Below are 20,024 nucleotides of genomic sequence, written 5' to 3' on the forward strand. Positions count from 1 at the left end.
TTCCCAATTTTAGTGCTTTTAATTAAGTACCTTCTGCATGAGGGAGAGAGTACAGAGGTCTCTGTGGGGAACTGTGACTCTCCGCCACCATGAGGCGGGCTGGGCGTCTTATTCTTTCTGCCTTGTCCCTCCTTCCCCGCCGGGCTGCATGCTCAGGCTGCCGTGAGGCATAGGGACACCAGTTTAATAATACTGCATAGGGCCCCATCAATCCTAAGGATGGCCCTGGGGATGCCAAAAAGCGGTGCCCTGGCTCGGCAGGGAGAAGCCACCCTCTGGAGGCACCAGAGAGCCAGAGCGTTGACTTGCAGGGGCGGTGAGCCCCAGCCATGGAGGAGCCGGCGCAGCGCAGGGGGGGCAGGAGCCCTGCAAAGGTGGTGGCATCGCTAGCAGGGAGCAGCCGCACCCACCACCCCTCCTGCCCAGGCTGCAGCAGATGCATGCGGGTAGAGGCCCCCGTGCGCCCCTCAGGTCCCCCCTCGCCACGCTCGGGCTCTACGGCTCCTGGGCATGTGAGCCGCGGCCGGGGCGCAGGGCCCTGAGCCTGCTCCGGGAGGGGCGGCAGCGGCGGCGGCTCACACTACCAGGAGCGGCAGAGCCCGAGTGTGGTGAGGGGAGAGCCAGGGGATGCACGGGGGCTTCTGCCCCCATGCATCTCCTGCAGGAGCCCCCAGAAGGCAGCTCCTCCCTGCCGAGATGCTGCAGCGGCCCAAGGCCAGGAAAGCCCCTGAGTGGACTCGGGGCGGGGGCTGCTGGGGTGAGGTGGGGAGGGCTCACAAGGAGGCTGTGCACCCTCCATGGGAGTTCAGGGGCCGGGGAGGGAGGAACCTGGTCTGGGGAGCAGCCCCTGGGGTCTATAAAGGCTTGTTGTGATTTGCCCCTCAATGAACCGAAGTTATGGGGTGGGCGCGGGCGCAAGGTGGAAGTTTCGCCTCGGGCGCAAAATATCCTTCCACCGGCCCTGTGTACAGGTTGTTACTACACCTTCCTAAAATGTCAGCTAAAGGATGTTATTTCCTTTTGGGCCTGCTGCCACTAGAGGAAAGAAGTCCCGTTTTCTTGGGAGCATCTTTGAATGTTATCACCCTGGATTCTCCCACGAGAAGAAAGAAATAATCCTTAGCAAAAGTTGTATGAATCTTAACCCTAAAAGAATACCTTTCTTTAACGTGTTCGGAAGGGAAAGGTTTTTTTTTTTTTAAATGGTTTATGACACACATTTGTAGTCTGATGATTTTTATAGCTGACAGCTTTTCAAACTCCTCTTTTCTGTATCTCTAACCTTATGTGCAGAGTCTCTTGTAATTCATCCTTGCAAATAGATGTTATAACCCCAATGAATTTAGAAGTGCAACTTCATGTTAGATACTTTGCATCTTGAATAAATACATTTTCTCAGATAGGAGCTAGACAGATGACAACCCGCAGAAGAAATGATTTATCAATATAGTAGCAGCAATGCCACATAAGGAGAACACCTAGTAATATTGCTGCATTTGAAGTGGTTGTGTTAAATCCCTCAGAGATAACTGACAAGACTCCAGATCTTGTATTGTGCGCCAATAGCGTTTCCTCTTAGCAGACTTCAGCTTCAGAATGAGCCATGCATGATATCACTTATTCTACGGCTGAGAACCTCAAACCTTTTAAACAGGGGTTCTCAGACTGGGGGTTGGGACCCCTCAGGGGAGTTGCGAGCTGTCAGCCTCCACCCTAAACCTCGCTTTGCCTCCAGCATTTATAATGGTAGTTAATTTCTAAAACAGTGTTTTTAATTTATAAGGGTGGGGGTGGGTCGCACTCAGAGGCTTGCTATGTGAAAGGGGTCACCAGTACAAAAGTTTGAGAACCACTGCTTTTGAATATGCTGTCCCAGGTATAATTGCACTTTAAAAGAGCTACACAGTCTTTTTTTTTTTTTTGCACAGATGAAGGAAGATTAATTAAAAGACCTAAATAAAAAGGTAAAATAGGTGTAAATAAAGTAATTTAATGAACTCATTACACGGGAGAGTAGATAGATAAGTTACCCACTCCCATAGATGCAAACGTGTGTTGTCTGTTTGAAAATCCCAGAGTAAGACTCGATCTACATAAAATCAAGAGTGGAGTGCGTAGAAATGTGATTGGCTATAAGGGTTTTTTAAGTGCCTAAATAAGGATTTAGGAGCCTCACTTTAGGCACCTTTTTTGAAAGTCTTGGGCAACAATTGCAATGACAAAGTAAGAATGGGAAAGATTAATTTGGGCCCGTTGAGTTTCCCCTACAGCTGAAAATAAAGCCACATCAGATATTAGCAAGCAAACTAGGGAGAGAAGGACCTCTGGAAATCCATACCCTCACAGAGCCATCCTTTAGAGAGCCTTTATGAAGAGATCTGCTTGCTGAATTCACAAGTAGTGGGAGACTAAAGATTGTCTGAGTCCATGTTTTTTTCAATGGAAGTGTCTATTTTATGGCAATGGACTGACCCCTAAGCTCCTATACTACTCCACAAATGTAAACAATTCCTATTTCTAAACTATTTTAAGAAAACTGTCAAGAATTGAGCAGTACGGACAGTGAAAAGTTCACCCAACATGCACTTGCTGACTGTTGTCCACTTTTATTGAAAAAAATTTTTTTAAGTTGTTCTTCTCCTCTCCCCCTGAAAACCCCACAACCCAAAACATTCTCATTCTGCAATGTTCTATTTAAGTGCGTATCAGTGCTATCCAAGCCAATTATATTTGGTACAGTTTAGTATGGAAATAATACAGAACATCTTCCTATCTTAACAGACTGATTTAAAAGTCCCCATTGAAGCCATAAATAACATTAAATAAGTACTTTTAAATGGGGGTGGGGGAGAGAAGGTATAGCAGTAAGCATGCAGGTTCAGTGCTTTGTGAGATTTGTGCACGTTTCCCAAGTAATGATGTAAAGAAAATCCATGTCAGTCCTTCCAAAAAATCTGAAATGGAAATTCCTTTTTTTGTTCTAAGATACTATGACTTTTTGTTCCCGTTCTATTGTGTGTATCTCATGTCTCCTGTGCCTCTTTGTTTGTATTTTTCTTTTCTCTGTTTCTCACACTTTGCTGGCCTCTGTCACTTCTGTTTGTGGTCCCTCTGTCAGCCAAACAGACTGGGCAAACTGGCTGAACAGGTATAGTGATGCATGTGTGTGCTTGTAACGTCCTAAAGTCCTTCTTTCTCAATGCATATGCTGTAAATGTAACCGCTTAAGGGAGTTCACTTGAAACTAGTCAAATTGAGTTTTTCATTTTGAAGAAATGTTATTTTGCTCACAGAGGTCACTTCTAGCTGAAGTACAAGAATTCCTATTTGTTAAGCAAGCAGAGGTCCCTATATATTGCCCAGGTTTTTACTGGAAGTGTTTAATGGTTCATTCCCAGAGATGGAACTCCCATTCTTAACCCAGCTAAAGAGCAGCATTGTAGTGACAGAAAACAACACACAAGATTTTTTTATCAACATTGTTACAAAGCACTAAGGCATGTTGTTCTAAGGAAACCGCTGGTTACCGTTCCAGCCCTGTAATCTTGAGCAGATTACAAACTGGTGTCTTCTTATGGATCCTGGTCCATACTAGGGTGGGTCTAAACAACACCTGGGAGGTGTGATTCCCAGCCCGGTAGACAGACTCCTGCCAGCTCTGCTTGAGCTAGCATGCCAGAAATCGCAGTGTGGTCATTGTGCCATGGGCAGTGGCTTGAACTGGCTCCCTGAGTCCACGCCCGCCAGCTGTGCTACCACATCCACAGCAGAGCTAGCATGAGTGGGTCTAACCAGGCTGGGAATCTCACCTCCCAGCGGCAGTGTAGACAGCCCCCAACGCCATGCTGTGTTGCCCTGTGTGGGATGTGGGGGAGGGAAACAGCTGGGGAGTTGTCTAATTTTCAGTTTATTGGAGCATAAACTTATAAACTGCTCCAAGTTTAAGCATTATTGGAATTAAATGGTGCCTTGCGTGGTTCATCCACTGAGTCTCAGGTTTGCTTTTAGGTCTAGAAACCACTTATCAGAATTGCTCACAAGGTGGCACTTCCTAACTCCAGCAAAGAATAACCAGTCTCCCCGCGCACTCTGTAAACTTTCAGTAGCTAAGAAAAGATGTTCTAGCCTGACTGGTTGTACATATTGATTACCAAAGAGTTTTGTTCTTTCTAGGATTGTGTTATTGGATATAGAAATTGAGTATAGGGAATGGGGTTATGCCTGCATAGAGTCGTCTTATATACTTGAAGCATAGTACATGATCCTGTTTTAGAAGAGTGTATTAGTACCAAAATAAAATTTAGTGCCTTCAAAAGTTTCCGTGCATATATGAGCTACTTCTCCGTTTACTTGCCAATTGTATGAAAAACCAAAGCTGCATGATGGGAATTGGTCATAGGAAGAGCTCTTTACTGTACTCATGATATATCAGAGACAACACTGTGTTTCAGTGAAAGACAGAGAGGAATATATAGAGTGATTTGAAAAACAAAACAAGATTTTTTGGTTTCTTAAAATCGTCGTATTCCCCCCCCCCCCCCCTTTGTTCTTAGGGAACTGCAGGACCAGATCCAACAACAGTCTACGTAGATATGAGAGCGCTTCGACACGACAGGTACAGGTGAAAATACATAGCATTAACCCCTGAAACACTGCAGACAAATCTGTTCATCCTCACTGCATTGTGCTTTATGCTGAAAGGTGCTTGTCAGCTCCTGATCCCTCTGCCCACAGCCCCTCCACCCTGGAAGTGTCCCAACCTGCCCTTCCCACCGCTTGTTCTGCCCTCTTGCATCATCTCTAATTTCTGTGCACTAAAACAAATCTTGGTGTTTAGATCAGTCAGAATATTATGTAACCGTATTTGTGGTCCTAACTTCAACCGGCTCAGCATTTGAGCAAAGCAACTTAAATTGCAATAACTTAATCTCCCCTTGTCTAGTTCATTTCTAGGGCACACACTGTCATAGAGCCGGATATAGGCTTGCAAAGAGATGTCAGTCTGTTAAAACCACATTCAGCCCCTCGGATAAAGAGGAGTCTTATTTCAGGCAATGGGAGTGGTGCCTGTTTGCCTCAGGATTGAATTTGGCCCCTAGAGTTGGGGCTGGTGCAGTATAAAATAGTGTATATGGGGAGCAGGCGAGGGGCTGTTTTCTTTATGCCCTTCTGTTGTTTTTCCTGCTGTTGGCCTCTTGGCACATATATGCACATTTACTGAAGACCAAGTCAGTGCAGGTTATGCTACAGTGGCATTTACTTCCATCCTGGTTTGCCAGTTTGCTTGCTAAATTCTTCTTGACATTTAATTTGCATTATCATTTATATCAACCCTGCATTTGGTCATGAGAGTTTCAACAAAGGTGATGTTTCAACTGTAGATGAAGTTTTCAGCTGGCCAGATCTGTGGAGCCCACCACCCCTACAGGAAGCTGAGAGCTGCTTCTTTGTTTAGTGAGGTGAGGCTGGAATGGCTGTAGTCAGTAGGTGCCAGTGTCCTCATTTGAGCAAAATGACGTCAATGGGATCTGACTGGAAGAGAGATGTTGTAGTTGGGCATTTGGTGCCCGTGGCACTTTTGGAATCTAGTTGAAACAGTTGCGAATGCAATTGCTGTGAATTTCTAGCATTGCTTTTGAAATGAGTTTTTGGTGGTTTGGGTCACTCCTAGACGGCCAGGACAATATAGAGGCATTATGGTCACCACTGAGTTCCCAAAGACAGCTGGGGTTCACTAACTGCCAGCTCCCAGTCAGTGAGCACCGTCCTGGGCAACTGAGCATAGGCGTCGACAGACAATGTAGGTCAAGAAAAGGGAAAACAAAATTATTAGTAGAGAATAAACGTAAACCCGCTTGCCCATTTTTAAAATGTCGCTGTGAGACCATAAATAAATCTTTACTGAGCAAAAGCATTTTCCATTTACCTTTCCAGGGTACGTTTGGTGGAGCGGGGTTCTCCACACAGTTTGCCGTTGATGGAGTCTGGAAAGGTAAGTGGATGGCTTTTGTGGTAAAGCTGTCTCATGAACTGTTTTTTTCTGAGTGTTCAGCTTCTTTGCTTGGATATAGTTTTCTCAGAAATTGCTTGGGGAGTTAAATGTTTTTTTCTAAGTTGAGAGGTGAACTTCATGCCATAGAAATAGAGCCCCCAGAAATTAAAAATAAATTGTTGTTTTAGCCAAGTTAAAAGGCAAGCTTCAGGAGTTTAACTTGGGCACAGTATAACTACACTTGTGTTCCAGCTTCTATTGTAAACCCTTCCTCTTTTCTTTTCCCTCTTACATTTTCCAGCAAACATTGTTTTTGGCTAAAATATTCAGTGCTTAATCTCAGTCCTGAGGTAATTTTTTTCTGGAAGTTGGAGTATAATTGGGTCATCTGTTGTTTTTCTGCGTGTGGCAAAATAATAATTGGTTTCCTCACCGCAGTAAATCCACCAATCTGGAAAGGACTGTTGGTTTGACCATGTGAGTGGGTATGATCTACCCAGTTGTCCTTTTCAGTGTAATGGATTAACTACATATTAGAAATATTGTTTGCATATGTCCTGATCAATAATATGATCAAACAGCCCAAATCACTGAGTTGCTTTTGTTCAAACTTTGCTTGATTTGTACATTTCATGAGATCTAAGAAACAAACCAAGTTTAAATAAATCAGTTCAATGGTTTTAAAGTTAAAAGCATGGGATGGGGATTGAATCATACAGTGAATGGATTTTTAATTTGAAGCCACCATGTGAGATTCTCACCCCAGCCCCTTTACCCTCCATACTACTCTGGAGATCCTGCCTTTACTTAGCCTCCCCGCCCCGAGACTGCACTGGCTCCTGGAGCAGCCCAGAATCAGGATAGTACAGTGCTGGCTTGCAGCCACCTTAGCCTTTGCCCCAAGAATGTTAGAGGCAGAGCACAGACTCTCGTCCATTTCTCTAGGGTTAAAGAAACCTCACACACTTTTGCAATCATGCTTTATAGAGAACAAGGGGAGTGAGAGAGCCTAGAACTAATCTCCAGTCAAAGTATTGAACTACTGAGTTCACCAAGAGAGAGGTGAGTTTAAAAAATGAACAGGACTTTAACGTTGCGATATTTGTTTCCTGTTGCAGATTCTGCCTGGCGTAAAGGTTATTATAGCACACACTGAAACTAAGGGACCTCTCGGAGATTCACATTTGGGAGAGGTAAAGGTTTGATGCCCATGTAGTCACTATACTTTTAATGACTTTATGTATATTTTAAAAATAAATGTCTGCCTGATTGATAGTGGAATAGAAATATCACTTTGTCAGTCCAAAGAGATGAGTAAACCAGGATAGCTGAAACTTTATAATAAAACCAAGTAAAATGTCGACATGCCTAAGCAGATTTCTGCATGCCCTGTCTCATCCTCCATTCTGAACTCTGAGGTAATCCTTGCTTGCTTACAGACCCATATCTAATTAGCAGCCCCGGGTGGTAAAATAAATGTCCCACCATTTCTTTAGCATTGCCTGCCCCCATCAATGCAGAGGATTGGTTTAATAGAGATATTTCCTGATTTTATACAGATCCCTATTTTACAAACAAACAAAGCTTTGTGTGGTATGACATACAGTGGGGCTCACTTAAACCGGCAGGCCTTTTTGATGGAAGAAGCCTGTTAAAAGAAATTCTTTTCCATGTACCAAACTGAAAGAGATCCATTTAAGTGAGCTCTGCTGGCCTCTGAAATGTATTTTAGTTGCATGCACTGAAAATGCTGTATTTTTACTACTTTTAATTTTAAATAAACTGGAAGTTTATTCTCTTTAAAGATCATTCTTGGCAGTTCTTGGGCACCAAGATTATCAGTGTGACAGATTTCTATTGCATCAGGAAATTCTTCTGTCTAATTATGGCAAAATAACAGTGTCTGTATATAATGCCATGGGTCCCTTGTGTTATGTTTTATGTCCTAGATTTGGGTGAGTAGTCCACACAATGCTACTGGTTATTACACAGTCTATGGAGAAGAGGCACTGCACGCTGACCACTTTAGCGCTCGGCTGAGTTTTGGAGACACACAGACAGTGTGGGCACGGACTGGGTACCTGGGCTTCCTGCGCAGAACAGAACTTACTGATGCCAGTGGAGGTGAGATAGAAAAACAGGTCTTGGTAGTGTCATCTAACATACAGGGGCATTTGTTTGTAACACCTTATGTAGCTGAGCAAGCAAAGAGTAAGTCTGTATTATTATTTATTTGTATTACGGTAGCACCTAGGAGCATGGACCAGGCCCCATTGTGCTAGGCGCTGTACAAACACAGAGCAAGAAGACAGCCCTTGCCCCAGGAAGCTTACAATCAGAGTATAAGATGGGTACACACAGATGGACAAGTAGAAGGAAATAATGAGACAATGTTGGCTAACTAGACAGGACAGACATAGGGTGAGGGAAGGGATAGAACACACCAGAAGAGAGAACAAGGTGACGGCAGCAAGGGTCAGGTTAGTTCCACAGGGTTCCCTCTCTCCCCTTCTCCCAGCGGGTTTACTTAGGAGGGGATCAGCTAAGTGGAAAGAAAAGGGAAGGGACTGGATGAGTGGGACAGCACAGTGGAGAAGGGGCAAATGTGGAGTGAACATGGGCGGCGCGTAGCATAGGCAGGGGATGGCTCCGCCTCCCCACACAGCCCTGCGTGGCTCCATCCATGTTCTGCTCCAAGGCCCCCTCCTGCTCGCCAGCCACGAGTTGGCTCCAGCCGAGGCAGGCTGCTCCTCTTCTGGGAACCCTGCTGAAGCTAGGGTGGCTGACCTGCAGCCAAGACTTGGGGTGGTTGGGGGGGCCCGTAGTGGTGGGGCTGCCTGTCTGGCGCTCCAGGACTGGAGCGGGGCCATGCGCCACCCAGTGCTCCAGGATTGGGGGGGTCGCAGGCTGTCCAGGACTGGAGGTGCTTGGGCAGCCTGGGGTCCTTTGGTCTTTGGCGGAGGAAGGAGGATGGGAGGGGCCGGGCCTCAGGCAGAAGGGGGGGGCCAGGGCAGGGGCGAGCCTTCCCAAGCCCATGGTTCACCCACCACCAATGGGAGTGAAGCCACCATGGAGAGACTGGGGGAGGAGGAGAGTGAAGCAAACAGCCAGTCAGCACAGGGGAGAGAGAGTCAGAAAAATGTCAATAGTCTGTAGAAAATTAAGGCCCCTATCCTGCAAGATGCTGATTGACTTCAGTGAGAAATAAGAAATACTCAATTTCCCAGGAATCCGGGCCCTTAATGTGCACATGTTCATTGAATGTAATGATTCTGAATAATGAGCAAAATAGGTAATGCATCTGCCCAATATACTATTTTAACAATGTGACCATCTTCCTTTTTATTTTGGAATTGAAGTTGGGAGACTAATACCCATCGGATATGCCAGTGCTATCACATGTGCTACTCCAGTCAGCTCTGCCAGGCACCGCATTCTTCACCTGTGGATAACTCACGTTCCAGTCCTCATCCTGAGATTTCTACTTATACCAAATTATCTGGTGCTTCTGTAGCGTGCACAAGTGGGAATATTTTCCCTGTTCTCCAGAGGTGAAAGCCTACTACACTAACCCCACTGTAGCCGGTCCAATTTAGAAAATTATGTGAATCTGATAAGTCTCATTCAACATCTGGTACCTGTTGTCATGCTGTCTGGAGTGGCTCTCAACCATGAGGGCCTGTCTCAGGGCAGACTGTCCATAAACAAGGGCGGACATCCTAAACTGGCAGTATGTTCTATAATTACATTTCACCAAGCCAATAACAAATGTGAACTCCCGTATCATGGTACCAGTCTTACTATGGAGTCACAGACAGTCCCCTTAGCCTCACCAGTCTATCTTGCCACCCAGACAAAAATCGCACCACAGTAGGTTTCTCCCAGTCCTAAGAGACCAGTCATTCACCCCAGATCAATTGGTATTCCAGACCTTACACCAAAGACTACACTGGCAGCCAATTCTATAGTAAACTAACTGAAGGTTTATTAGCTAAGAAAAGGAAATGAGAGTTACTGAAAGATTAAAGCCGGTAAAATATATTAACAGGTGAGTCACAGTTTGTAACTCTACATGGTGGCAGAGATGTAATAAACTGCCAGTCTCCCAAAACTTCTTTCAGGGCACCCAGAATAACTCTGGAGATCTCCACTTTGCATCCGGTACGCTTCCCTGTCCAAGACAGTCCAGAGATTAAGGATCTTTCTTTGAATCTATATTTATAGTATCTTCACACACAAAGCAAGCTGACAATGTCACTACCCACGTGGGTTTTTCCTTTGTTGAGGATGGGTGAGAAATGCACTTGGACTTTTTACCTCCGACCATATACATGATGGCCACTGGCTTTGAAATTAGCATTTTGTGTTAAAGTCCTTCATTAGCATTTCACAAGATTTCTTTGATGGGTAATTTAGTTACAAGGGTATTTACCATGTAAATATTTGCTATTATATTCTGACAGGAACAGATAATTAAGAACAATACAAGTAACATTCCACCAGTTTTTATGAAGATTAAACATCGGAATACACACTTACACATTTAACACTTGGATTGACCTTAATACTCTGCCAGGTCACACTTTGATCAATGGGTAACTCTATACAGTTCAGCAGATCTCATCTTGAGTCACTGAGAGGAGCACTGAGCTGGCTCCTAAACACAGGACGCTCTGCCATTTGGGAGAACTCTCTATTACATGCCACTTCTCCTCCTAGGAAATAGGCCGTGAAAATGTTAGGCCAGATGATTAATGGACATGCATGTGGATTTGAGACTTTGTTTTTCACATTTATTGATCACCTGAATGTTTTCACTGTTTCCAGAGAGGCATGATGCCCTGTATGTGGTAGGCTCCTTGGATGAAACACTGGAGCTGAGAGGAATGAGGTATCATCCCATTGATATTGAGACCTCTGTGATCAGAGCGCACAAAAGTATTGCTGAATGGTAAGAGGTTCAGAGCTATATGCATTTTCAGTTAAGACATTTTTCTTTGTGTCCTATTTATGCTTTTGTCTGACAGAAATAAAAAGAAAATAAATTGCTTGTTAGATCAATTAGCTAGGAGTGAAAACAAATGTAGGCCTGCACAGATTATGGACCTAGAGGATAGGGGGGGTCCTAAAATCGTAAAACTGCAGGACTGGAAGGGACTTTGAGAAGTCATCAAATCCAGCTCCCGGCACTGGGGCAGGGCCAAGTAAACATCGACCATCCTGGACAGGTGTTACTCCAACCTGTTTTTAAAACCCTCCAATGCTTTAATTACCCTAATAGTTAGAAAGTTTTCCGTAATATCTAATCTAAATCTCCCTTGCTGCAGATTTAAGCCCATTATTTCTTGTACTACCTTCAGTGAACATGGATGAAACAATTCATCCCCGTCCTCTTTATAACAGCCCTTAACGTATTTGAAGACTGTTATCAGGTCCCTGCCCTCCTCCCCCCCCCCCCCCCCCCCAATCATCTTTTCTCAAGACTAACCATGCCTTTTTTTAACCTTTCCTCTAAGCCTTTTATCGTTTTTGTTGCTCTCTTCTGGACTCTCCCCTATTTCTCCACATCTTTCCTTAATGTGGCACCCAGAATTGGGGACAATACTCCACTTGAGGCCACACCACTGCTGAGTAGAACAGCACAATTACCTCTTGTGTCTTACATATGACACTCCTGTTAATATTCCCCAGAATCGCATTAGCCTTTTTCACATCTGTATCACATTACTGAGTCATATTCAATTTGTGATCCACTATAACTCCCAGATCCTTTTCCAGCCAGGTAGTTCCCATTTTGTAGATGTGCATTTGATTTTTCCTTCTTAAGTGAAGTGCTTTCCACCTGTTTTTACTGAATTTCATTTTGTTGATTTCAGGCCAATTCTCCAATTTGTCATTTAGAATTCTAGTCCTGTCCTCCAAAGTGCATGCAATGCCTCCCATCTTGGTGTAATCTGCAGATTTTATAAGCATATACTCCACTCCCATTATCCAAGTCATTAATGAAAATATTGAATAGTACCAGACCCAGAACTGATCCCTGTGGGATCCCAATAAATACACCCTCCCAGTTTGACAGCGAACCCTTGATAACTACTCACTGAGTACAGTCTTTCAACCAGTTGTGTATCCACTTGATAGTAATTTCATCTACACCACATTTCCCTAGTTTGCTGGTGAGAATGTCATGTGGGATTGTATCAAAAAGCCTTACTAAAATCAAGATGTATCACATCTACTGCTTCCCCCCGTCCACTAGATCCATAATCCAAGGAAATTAGATTGGTTTGACATGATTTGTTTTTGACAAATCCATTCTGGCTATTCTTGATAATCCCATTATCCTCCAGGACATGCGAATTGATTGCTTAATAATGTGTTCCAGTAACTTTCCAGGTTTCAAAGTTAGGCTGACTGGTCTGTAATTCCTTGGGTTCTCTCTGTTCCCCCTTTTAAAGATAAGTACTGTTAGCCCTTCTCCAGTGTTCTAGGACCTGCAGGAGTTCTCAAAGATAATTATTAACAGTTCTGAGATTGCTTCAGCCTTGAATACATCTCACTTATCTAGTATTCTTTAACCTGTTCTTTCTCTCTTTTGGCTTGTGTTCCTTTCCTTGTTAATATTAATTGTGTTAAGTATCTGGTCACCATTAACATTTTCAGTGAAAACTGAAGCAAAATAGGCATTAAACACCTGAGCTTTCTTAGGGTATGTCTTCACTACCCGCCGGATTACTACCCGGATCGGCGGGTAGTAATCGATCTATAGGGGATCGATTTATCGCGTCTCGTCTAGACACGATAAATCGATCCCCGAACTCACTACCCGTCGTCTCCAGAACTCCACCAGAGCGAGAGGCGGTAGCAGAGTCAACGGGGGAGCCGCGGTTGTCAATCACGCACCGTGAGGACCCGAGGTAAATCGAGCTAAGATACTTTGACTTCAGCTACGCTATTCACGTAGCTGAAGTTGCGTATCTTAGATCGATTTCCCCCCCCAGTGTAGACCAGCCCTTAATGTCATCAGTTTTTAGCTCTCCTTTCCTGCTAAGTAGAGGATCTATACTTTCCTTTATCTTTCTTTTGCTCCTAATGTATTTAAAGAACTACTTCTTATTGCCTTTTATGTCCCTTGCTAGGTGTGACTCATTTCATGCCTTACCCTTTTGGATTTTGTCCCTACATGTTTATGCTATTCTTTTGTACTCGTCTTTAGCAATTTGACCAAGTTTCCACTTTTTGTAGGATTCCATTTTGATTTTCAAGTCACTAAAGAGCTCCTGGTGGAGCCATAGGATATGTCTACATAGCAAAGAAAAACCTGTGACTGGCCCATGCCAGCCAAGTCTGGTTGCGGGGCTGTTTCATTGTTGTGTAGACTTCCAGATTGGGCTAGAGACCCGAGTTCTGAGCCCCTCCCATCCCACAGGGTCCTAGACCCTGACTCCAGTCTGAGCCCAGAAGTCTACACAGCAACAAAACAGCCCCGCAGCCCGAGCTCTACAAGCCCAAGTTGGCTGGCATGGGCCAGCTGCGGGAATCTAGATTGCTGTGTAGACATACCCATATTGGCTGTTACTAGTCGTCCTGTTTTTCCTTTGCATTGGGATAGTTTACAGTTGTACCTTTTAATATGGTCTCCTTGAGAAACTGCCAGTTCTCCTGAACTCCTTTTTTAACTTAGATTTTCTTCCCATGGGACTTTACCTACCAGTTCTCTTGAGTTTGTTAAAGCCTGCTTTTTTCAAGCCCATTGTCCTTCTGCTGCTGCTCTCACTCCTTCCTTTCCTTAGAATCATGAACTCTCATACAGAAGCCGTTCCATCCCGCTAATCATTTTTGTTGCTCTTTTCTGTACCTTTTCCAACTCCAATATATCTTTTTGAGATGGGGCAACCAGAACTGCAGGCAGGATTCAAGGTGTGGGTTTGCCATGGATTTATAGAGAGGCAAGATGATATCTCCTGTCTTCTTAGCTCTCTCTTTCCTAATGATTCCCCGCATTCTGTTCCCTTTTTTGACTGCTGCTGCTGCTGTTTTCAGAGAACTGTCCACACTGACTCCAAGATCTTTCTTGAGTGGTAACGGCTAATTTAGACCCCATCATTTTATATGTATGTTTTCCAATGTGCATTACTTTGCACTTATCAACATTGAATTTCATCTGCCATTTTGTTGCCCAGACACCCAGTTTTGTGACATCCCTTTGTAACTCTTTGCAGTCTGCCTGGGACTTAACTATCTTGAGCAATTTTCTATCATCTGCAAATTTTGCCACCTGTTTACCCCTTTTTCCAGATCATTTATGAATATGTTGAATAGGACTGGGCCCAGTACTGACCCTGGGGGACCCCACTATCTATCTCTCTTCATCCAGAAAACTGACCATTTATTCCTACCCTCTATTTATCTTTTAACCAGTTACTGATCCAGGGGAGAACCTTCCCTCTTATCCCATGAGATTCCTTAAGAACCTTTGGTGAGGGACACTATATCCACTGGTGTCAAGTATCAGAGGGGTAGCCGTGTTAGTCTGAATCTGTAAAAAGCAACAGAGGGTCCTGTGGCACCTTTGAGACTAACAGAAGTATTGGGAGCATAAGCTTTCGTGGGTAAGAACCTCACTTCTTCAGATGCAAGTAATGGAAATCTCCAGAGTCAGATTTTGTTCAACTATAACTTCCACTTTTACACTTTTGTCTCTTATATACTTAGTTTTATATCAGAGTTTGTTCACATTTATTGTATTAAGCGACAAAGAGTCCTGTGGCACCTTATAGACTAACAGACATATTGGAGCATAAGCTTTGCGTCTGACGAAGTGGGTATTCACCCACGAAAGCTTATGCTCCAATACGTCTGTTAGGCTGTAAGGTGCCACAGGACTCTTCGTCGCTTTTTACAGATCCAGACTAACATGGCTACCCCTCTGATTTATTGTATTGTTCATCTCAAGTATTTCCCCAGCGCTGGGTTTTTTTTCCCCAGTTAGCCTCTGTCTCTGAGAACTTTTTTCTTTGGCTATTCATACTAGTTTATTTCTCTCTCTCTCACACTCACACACACTCACACACACACACAATTAATGCTTGTTTTATACCAACAGCGCTGTGTTTACATGGACCAACTTGCTGGTGGTGGTTGTGGAATTAGAAGGCTCAGAGCAGGAAGCATTGGACTTGGTGGCACTGGTAACAAATGTGGTTCTGGAAGAACATTATCTCATAGTTGGTGTTGTTGTCATTGTGGACCCGGGAGTTATTCCCATCAATTCTCGTGGTGAAAAGCAGCGAATGCACTTGAGAGATGGATTTTTAGCTGACCAATTGGATCCTATTTATGTCGCTTACAACATGTGAAAATACAAAACCACACTGACGCTGAAGCACCAAAATCTAGAGGCATTCTGAATAGGATCTACGTTAGTTTGCTGCGGATTTGTAAGCTTTTGAAAACCTTAGGAAAAAAGGAGGTGCCAGTCTTCATGGAACGTCTCTCACACAGCATTGGCTTTCATAGCTCCATTACAGCTCCTCCATTGGACTGAGAAATTACTGGAATTCTTGAAGGAAATTTGTTAAACTGTCAAGGAACAATTTTTTTTTTTTTTACAATACTTATGAATGTCAGTATCTTAATGCACTGCATAATGGGACATAAAAACTGGGGAGGGGAGGAAACACCAGCTGAAGACAACTCTTGGGAACACTGAGGAAAGTTGTGGCTAGCCATCCTCCAGGTTTTCCTCCCCATTCTGGTTTGATGTGTGGTAACTACATTGGCACATAACTTTCACGATTTTTCTTATCTCCACCTTGTCCTCTACTGTATTGCATGTTTTTTGTACATGTTTGAGGTTAAAAATGCAGAGCCATCTTTTATTTTTAATCAATGACTCGGCACAGTCAGAACAAACCAACTCACTCCAATCCTGGATTCTGTGTTTAAAACTATACTATTGTTCAGCCTTTTAGTACCAAGCAAAACTGAATACTGCTTCTTTAACAAGGTTACTCATAGTGCCATACTGGATTCTGTAGCATTATAAACTCTATTGTAGAAAGATAAATTAGTATCTGGTTTTAAACTACTTGATATACAGGAGGCTTGCTTGCTTTCTTGTTTTCATAATTTCATATTGGCTAAACAGTAAATTTGCTTGTTTTCATAGTGCTAAGCTGTTAATTATTGCCCCGCATAATGCCAACTTTTAAACAATTCTTTTCATTCCAAAGCCAAAAGACTCAGAATCATTAGTGTACAGGCCTGAAAGCATGATCTCCCAATACATTATTCCCCAAGTATCTGAATTAAATACTGAATTGAACTGAAAGTTCTGAGAGAATGATTTCTCATCACGGAACACTCTGATATTAGAGAGCTGGATCTGCCAGGGTGTAAATGTTCATCTTTTAGTTGTGCGTAGACAAACTTTTTTTGTTCAAACTAAAATATCCAGTTGATTGAGTCCAACTTGATCGATCAACCTCTTGACATTTCTGCCAGATCGACTATTACAGTGAACCTAATTCTGAAAGAGAATGTAAACTCATTCAGCTGCTTCCAATGTCTGAAGAGAGGCACGACTTTAGCAAATAATTATTTTTATATAGCTAATAAAGACTATATGGCTATGTTATTTTTTAAAATAATGCACAAGTTTGGCGAATCAGACAGGTTTTTCTGCAAGGCAAGGTGCCTGGATCAGTGCCTAAGAAATCTGGATGCCAGTTCCCCAACAAGGACACCAAATGACTCTTCTTGGTTAGCAAACTAGAAAATCTTCCCAAAAAAGGCTGTCACATACAGTAGTTCTCTTTTTCCCTCATGGTGTTTGACTGTGGTGTACTGTACAGATACATACCTTGGAACTCTAATTTGACTCTGTTGTAATTATGTACAGAATTGTGTAACTTATTGTTTGAGTTAAATGCAGCAGTCTTAGCAATGGACTAATGGACATCCTTGTAGTAAAACAGCAGGCAAGAGGAAAGAACTACTTAACCCCAATTTTAATGTTGTAGTTTTTTAGCAAATAAAACATTGTAAGATTTTTGTATTGATATATTGGTGACAGTGAGATAAGTTGCCTTGTAAAGTAAGATTTAAAAAAGCACATTAAACATTTGAAAATGACTGTTGGAAACTTGATTTGCCAAATGTTAAAAGTTGTCATATCTTAACACCCCCCCCCCCCAAAAAAAGTTTTCTATTTTCTATATAGAAAGTCCCCGTAAAGCAGGTCTGTGTCCACATTTAGGGTTTGCTAGATACTTCGCTCAGTAGTGAGGTTTGTAAAACTTCTGTTGTGAATTTTTTTAAAATTACTTAAAATCAGGATTTTCTTAGATTTTAATTCTGTGTCTACCACCACCATTTTCGAGACACAATCACTGCAGTGGGCAGCAGCCATCAGAGTAGCTCTCCCCCTCTCCTTGAGTGCTGCAGGAGGGGGAAGAAAACCAGCCACTGCCAGTCGGGTCCCACGCTGGCACTCCCAGCTCCTGAGCAGGCAAAGGAGCAAGTTCCTGAGACGTTCTCCCAACGCGTTAGCCAGAGCTTGAGCGAGAAGTCTGGCTGCTGCTGTCAGCAGGAGTGAGGGAAGGTTTCCATTCTGAGAGGCAAACTGGATTTGGAGGGAGGCTAGGAACACTGGATGAGCCACAAAGCCTCTCCCTGCGGCGGGTAAGCTGGGAAATGGGAGGGGAAGGGGTAGAGGCCAGAATCTCTTGAGACCAGAATGTGCTGAAACCTGTGGTGAGAGTCTCATGGGAAAGAAGTCTTGTCGTGGGGTCTGAAGTATTTTGTTTCAAGGGAAGAGTGTCACCTACTTAATCAATACCACCACTTCTTACGGCGCTTTCCTTATAGGTCTTCCATGCACGCAGTGTCCCGGCCCAACCTTGTGTAGTGGATGAGTCCTGGTGAGATCACACACCAGAGGCATACAGCTGCACACTGCATATGACTGTAGCAATATATATTATTAAAGGTTCCATAGTCCCTTCCCAAACTTTTTACTACAGAACTCTGAACTATGACAGACATCAGAGATTCATTAATTTCCCAAGTCACCGAGGAGGAAAAGGGAAATAGAGAGAATTCCAAGAGATGACAATTTTGAGCAGTATGGCTAAGGGAAAATATTAAAGATCTGTTCATACTGAGTCTGTATGACAGATCCTCAAACCTCTTCAATTTGAGAATTTTTGACTGCCCATGGTGACAGAAAAATGTCTTTCACACTCCAAACCCAGTCTGTCTTGATATAAAAGTACTGCAGACGGAACCAGTGTATGGGAAATAGTCTTGAAAAAAATTCTGTCTTTATTTAGCAATGGAGATAGCATGGACTCCTGTGTCCTGATGTCAATGTGAAGATGGGGATTGGATATTCTAAACTCTTTGGCAAGAACTAGAACTTATTGGGTCACCCCACTCCTCCATCCCACACACCCAGGGGAAGTACACTCTGGCTCCTCCACCGCCAGAGCACAGTTGCCCCAGGACAGATTTGCCACTATGTCCAGCCTCATCTCAATAATACAACAGAGGCTACAAACCACAGCAAGGACCTGCCTGCAACTTCTGGGCCATATGGCAGCAGGTAAATTTGTGACACACTTAGCAAAACAGTGTCTTCAAGCCTGGCTGAGAACCATCTATACCACCCCATCACAGTCTGTCCAAGTGGTTGCTCATATCTTGAGTGTGTCCTCGATTCTCTAAACTGGTGGAAGGATCCACAAAGGTATGCATGGGAGTTTCGTTCTTGCAGCCTCCTGCCACAGGGACTATCACTACAGATGGGGTGATAGTGTGGGACGCACACTTCCAAAACCTCACAGCTCAAGCCAAACGGACGCCTCAGGAGGTAATACTTCATATCAACATGTTAGAACTCGGAGTGGTTTGTTATGCTGTCCAGCGCTTGCTACCCTGCATCGGGGCTATGCAGTCAGAATAATGTTGGACAACAGAGCAGCATGATCCCACCAAGTCAGTAGAGCTACAGAATGGGTGTGCAGTTTATCCGCCAGGACTGCAGAATTCAGTAGCGAACTCCCTCAGCAGGCATGTCCCCATCAACCACAAGTGGGAGCTGAAGGTGGGGTCATCCACAAATAGCTCTTTGCAACACCATCCACTGCGAAGTGCAGATGATTCTGCTTGAGGAGAGGGCACAGTTGGAATTCTATGTGAGATGCCCTAGTCATTCCTTGGCCTTGCATACTGCTGTACATTTATCCTCGGACACCTGTAGTGCTCAAGTCTCTGAACAAATCGAAACAGGTAAATTAGTAGCCATCCCCATAACATCATCATGGCCGAGACAGGTGTATTTCCTGGAGCTGGTTCATGTCTCTGTGACTGTCTCTCTGCCTTCCCCTGGCAGCAAAGCTCCTCACCCAGGAATTAGGATTCATCACCGACCCCAATCTCTTAGTGCTTCACCTCAAGGCGTGGGTACTAGATGGCTCTCCGGTACAGAACAAGATTGCTCCCCAGAAGTACAAACAGTACTGCTTCATAGTAAATCCGTGGCAAGGAAAACTTATGTGCAGAAACACTCCTAGACTTGGTGATGTAACCAATCTATACCTCCTCTTGAATCTCAACATTCTCAATTACTTGCTGAATTTAAAAACAGGCTTACCGTTGCGCTCCATTAAAGTTCACCTAGCTGCCATCACAGCTTTTCGCTCCTCCCAGTGAGAGGTTTTCAGTCTTCACCCACCCAGCCACTACGAGGATTATCAAGGGCCTTCTTATTTCTTCCCTCCTGTCAAGGAACCAGCTCCACCATGGGATCAATGCCCTAAGGAAACCCCCATTTGGAACTGTTCCCTCCTTCATCTGTCCCTTCAGACCTCATTCCCTCAGAGCTATCACTTCAAGAAGGTAGGGGAACTTGGAGCCTTGTTGGGTGACAGTGTTTTGTTGTGATAAGGTGATGCTACATCCACAGCTTTGTGTCCTACTTAAAATTTCTTCAGAATTCCAGATTAATCAGGAGATTCACCTACCAGTG

General features: G+C 43.8%; 1 protein-coding gene across 8 annotated transcripts in view; it reads left to right on the forward strand.

Annotated features, from left to right (window-relative positions):
- Positions 1 to 17,128, forward strand: part of DIP2A (disco interacting protein 2 homolog A) — a 200,231-nt gene extending 183,103 nt beyond the window's left edge. For 7 of the 8 annotated variants that reach the window (XM_065562263.1, XM_065562261.1, XM_065562260.1 and 4 more), the window contains 6 exons: positions 4,554 to 4,615; positions 5,935 to 5,992; positions 7,111 to 7,185; positions 7,942 to 8,116; positions 10,820 to 10,943; positions 15,099 to 17,128. In XM_065562263.1, coding sequence (XP_065418335.1) covers positions 4,554 to 4,615; positions 5,935 to 5,992; positions 7,111 to 7,185; positions 7,942 to 8,116; positions 10,820 to 10,943; positions 15,099 to 15,351 — 747 coding nt within the window. In that variant the 3' untranslated portion in view covers positions 15,352 to 17,128. The remainder of the gene's footprint in view (positions 1 to 4,553; positions 4,616 to 5,934; positions 5,993 to 7,110; positions 7,186 to 7,941; positions 8,117 to 10,819; positions 10,944 to 15,098) is intronic. The other variant, XR_010591669.1, reaches the window with a different exon arrangement.
- Positions 17,129 to 20,024: the final 2,896 nt, after the last annotated feature.

The sequence above is a fragment of the Chrysemys picta genome, chromosome 11 (assembly GCF_011386835.1).
Source record: "Chrysemys picta bellii isolate R12L10 chromosome 11, ASM1138683v2, whole genome shotgun sequence".
NCBI lineage: Eukaryota > Metazoa > Chordata > Testudines > Emydidae > Chrysemys > Chrysemys picta.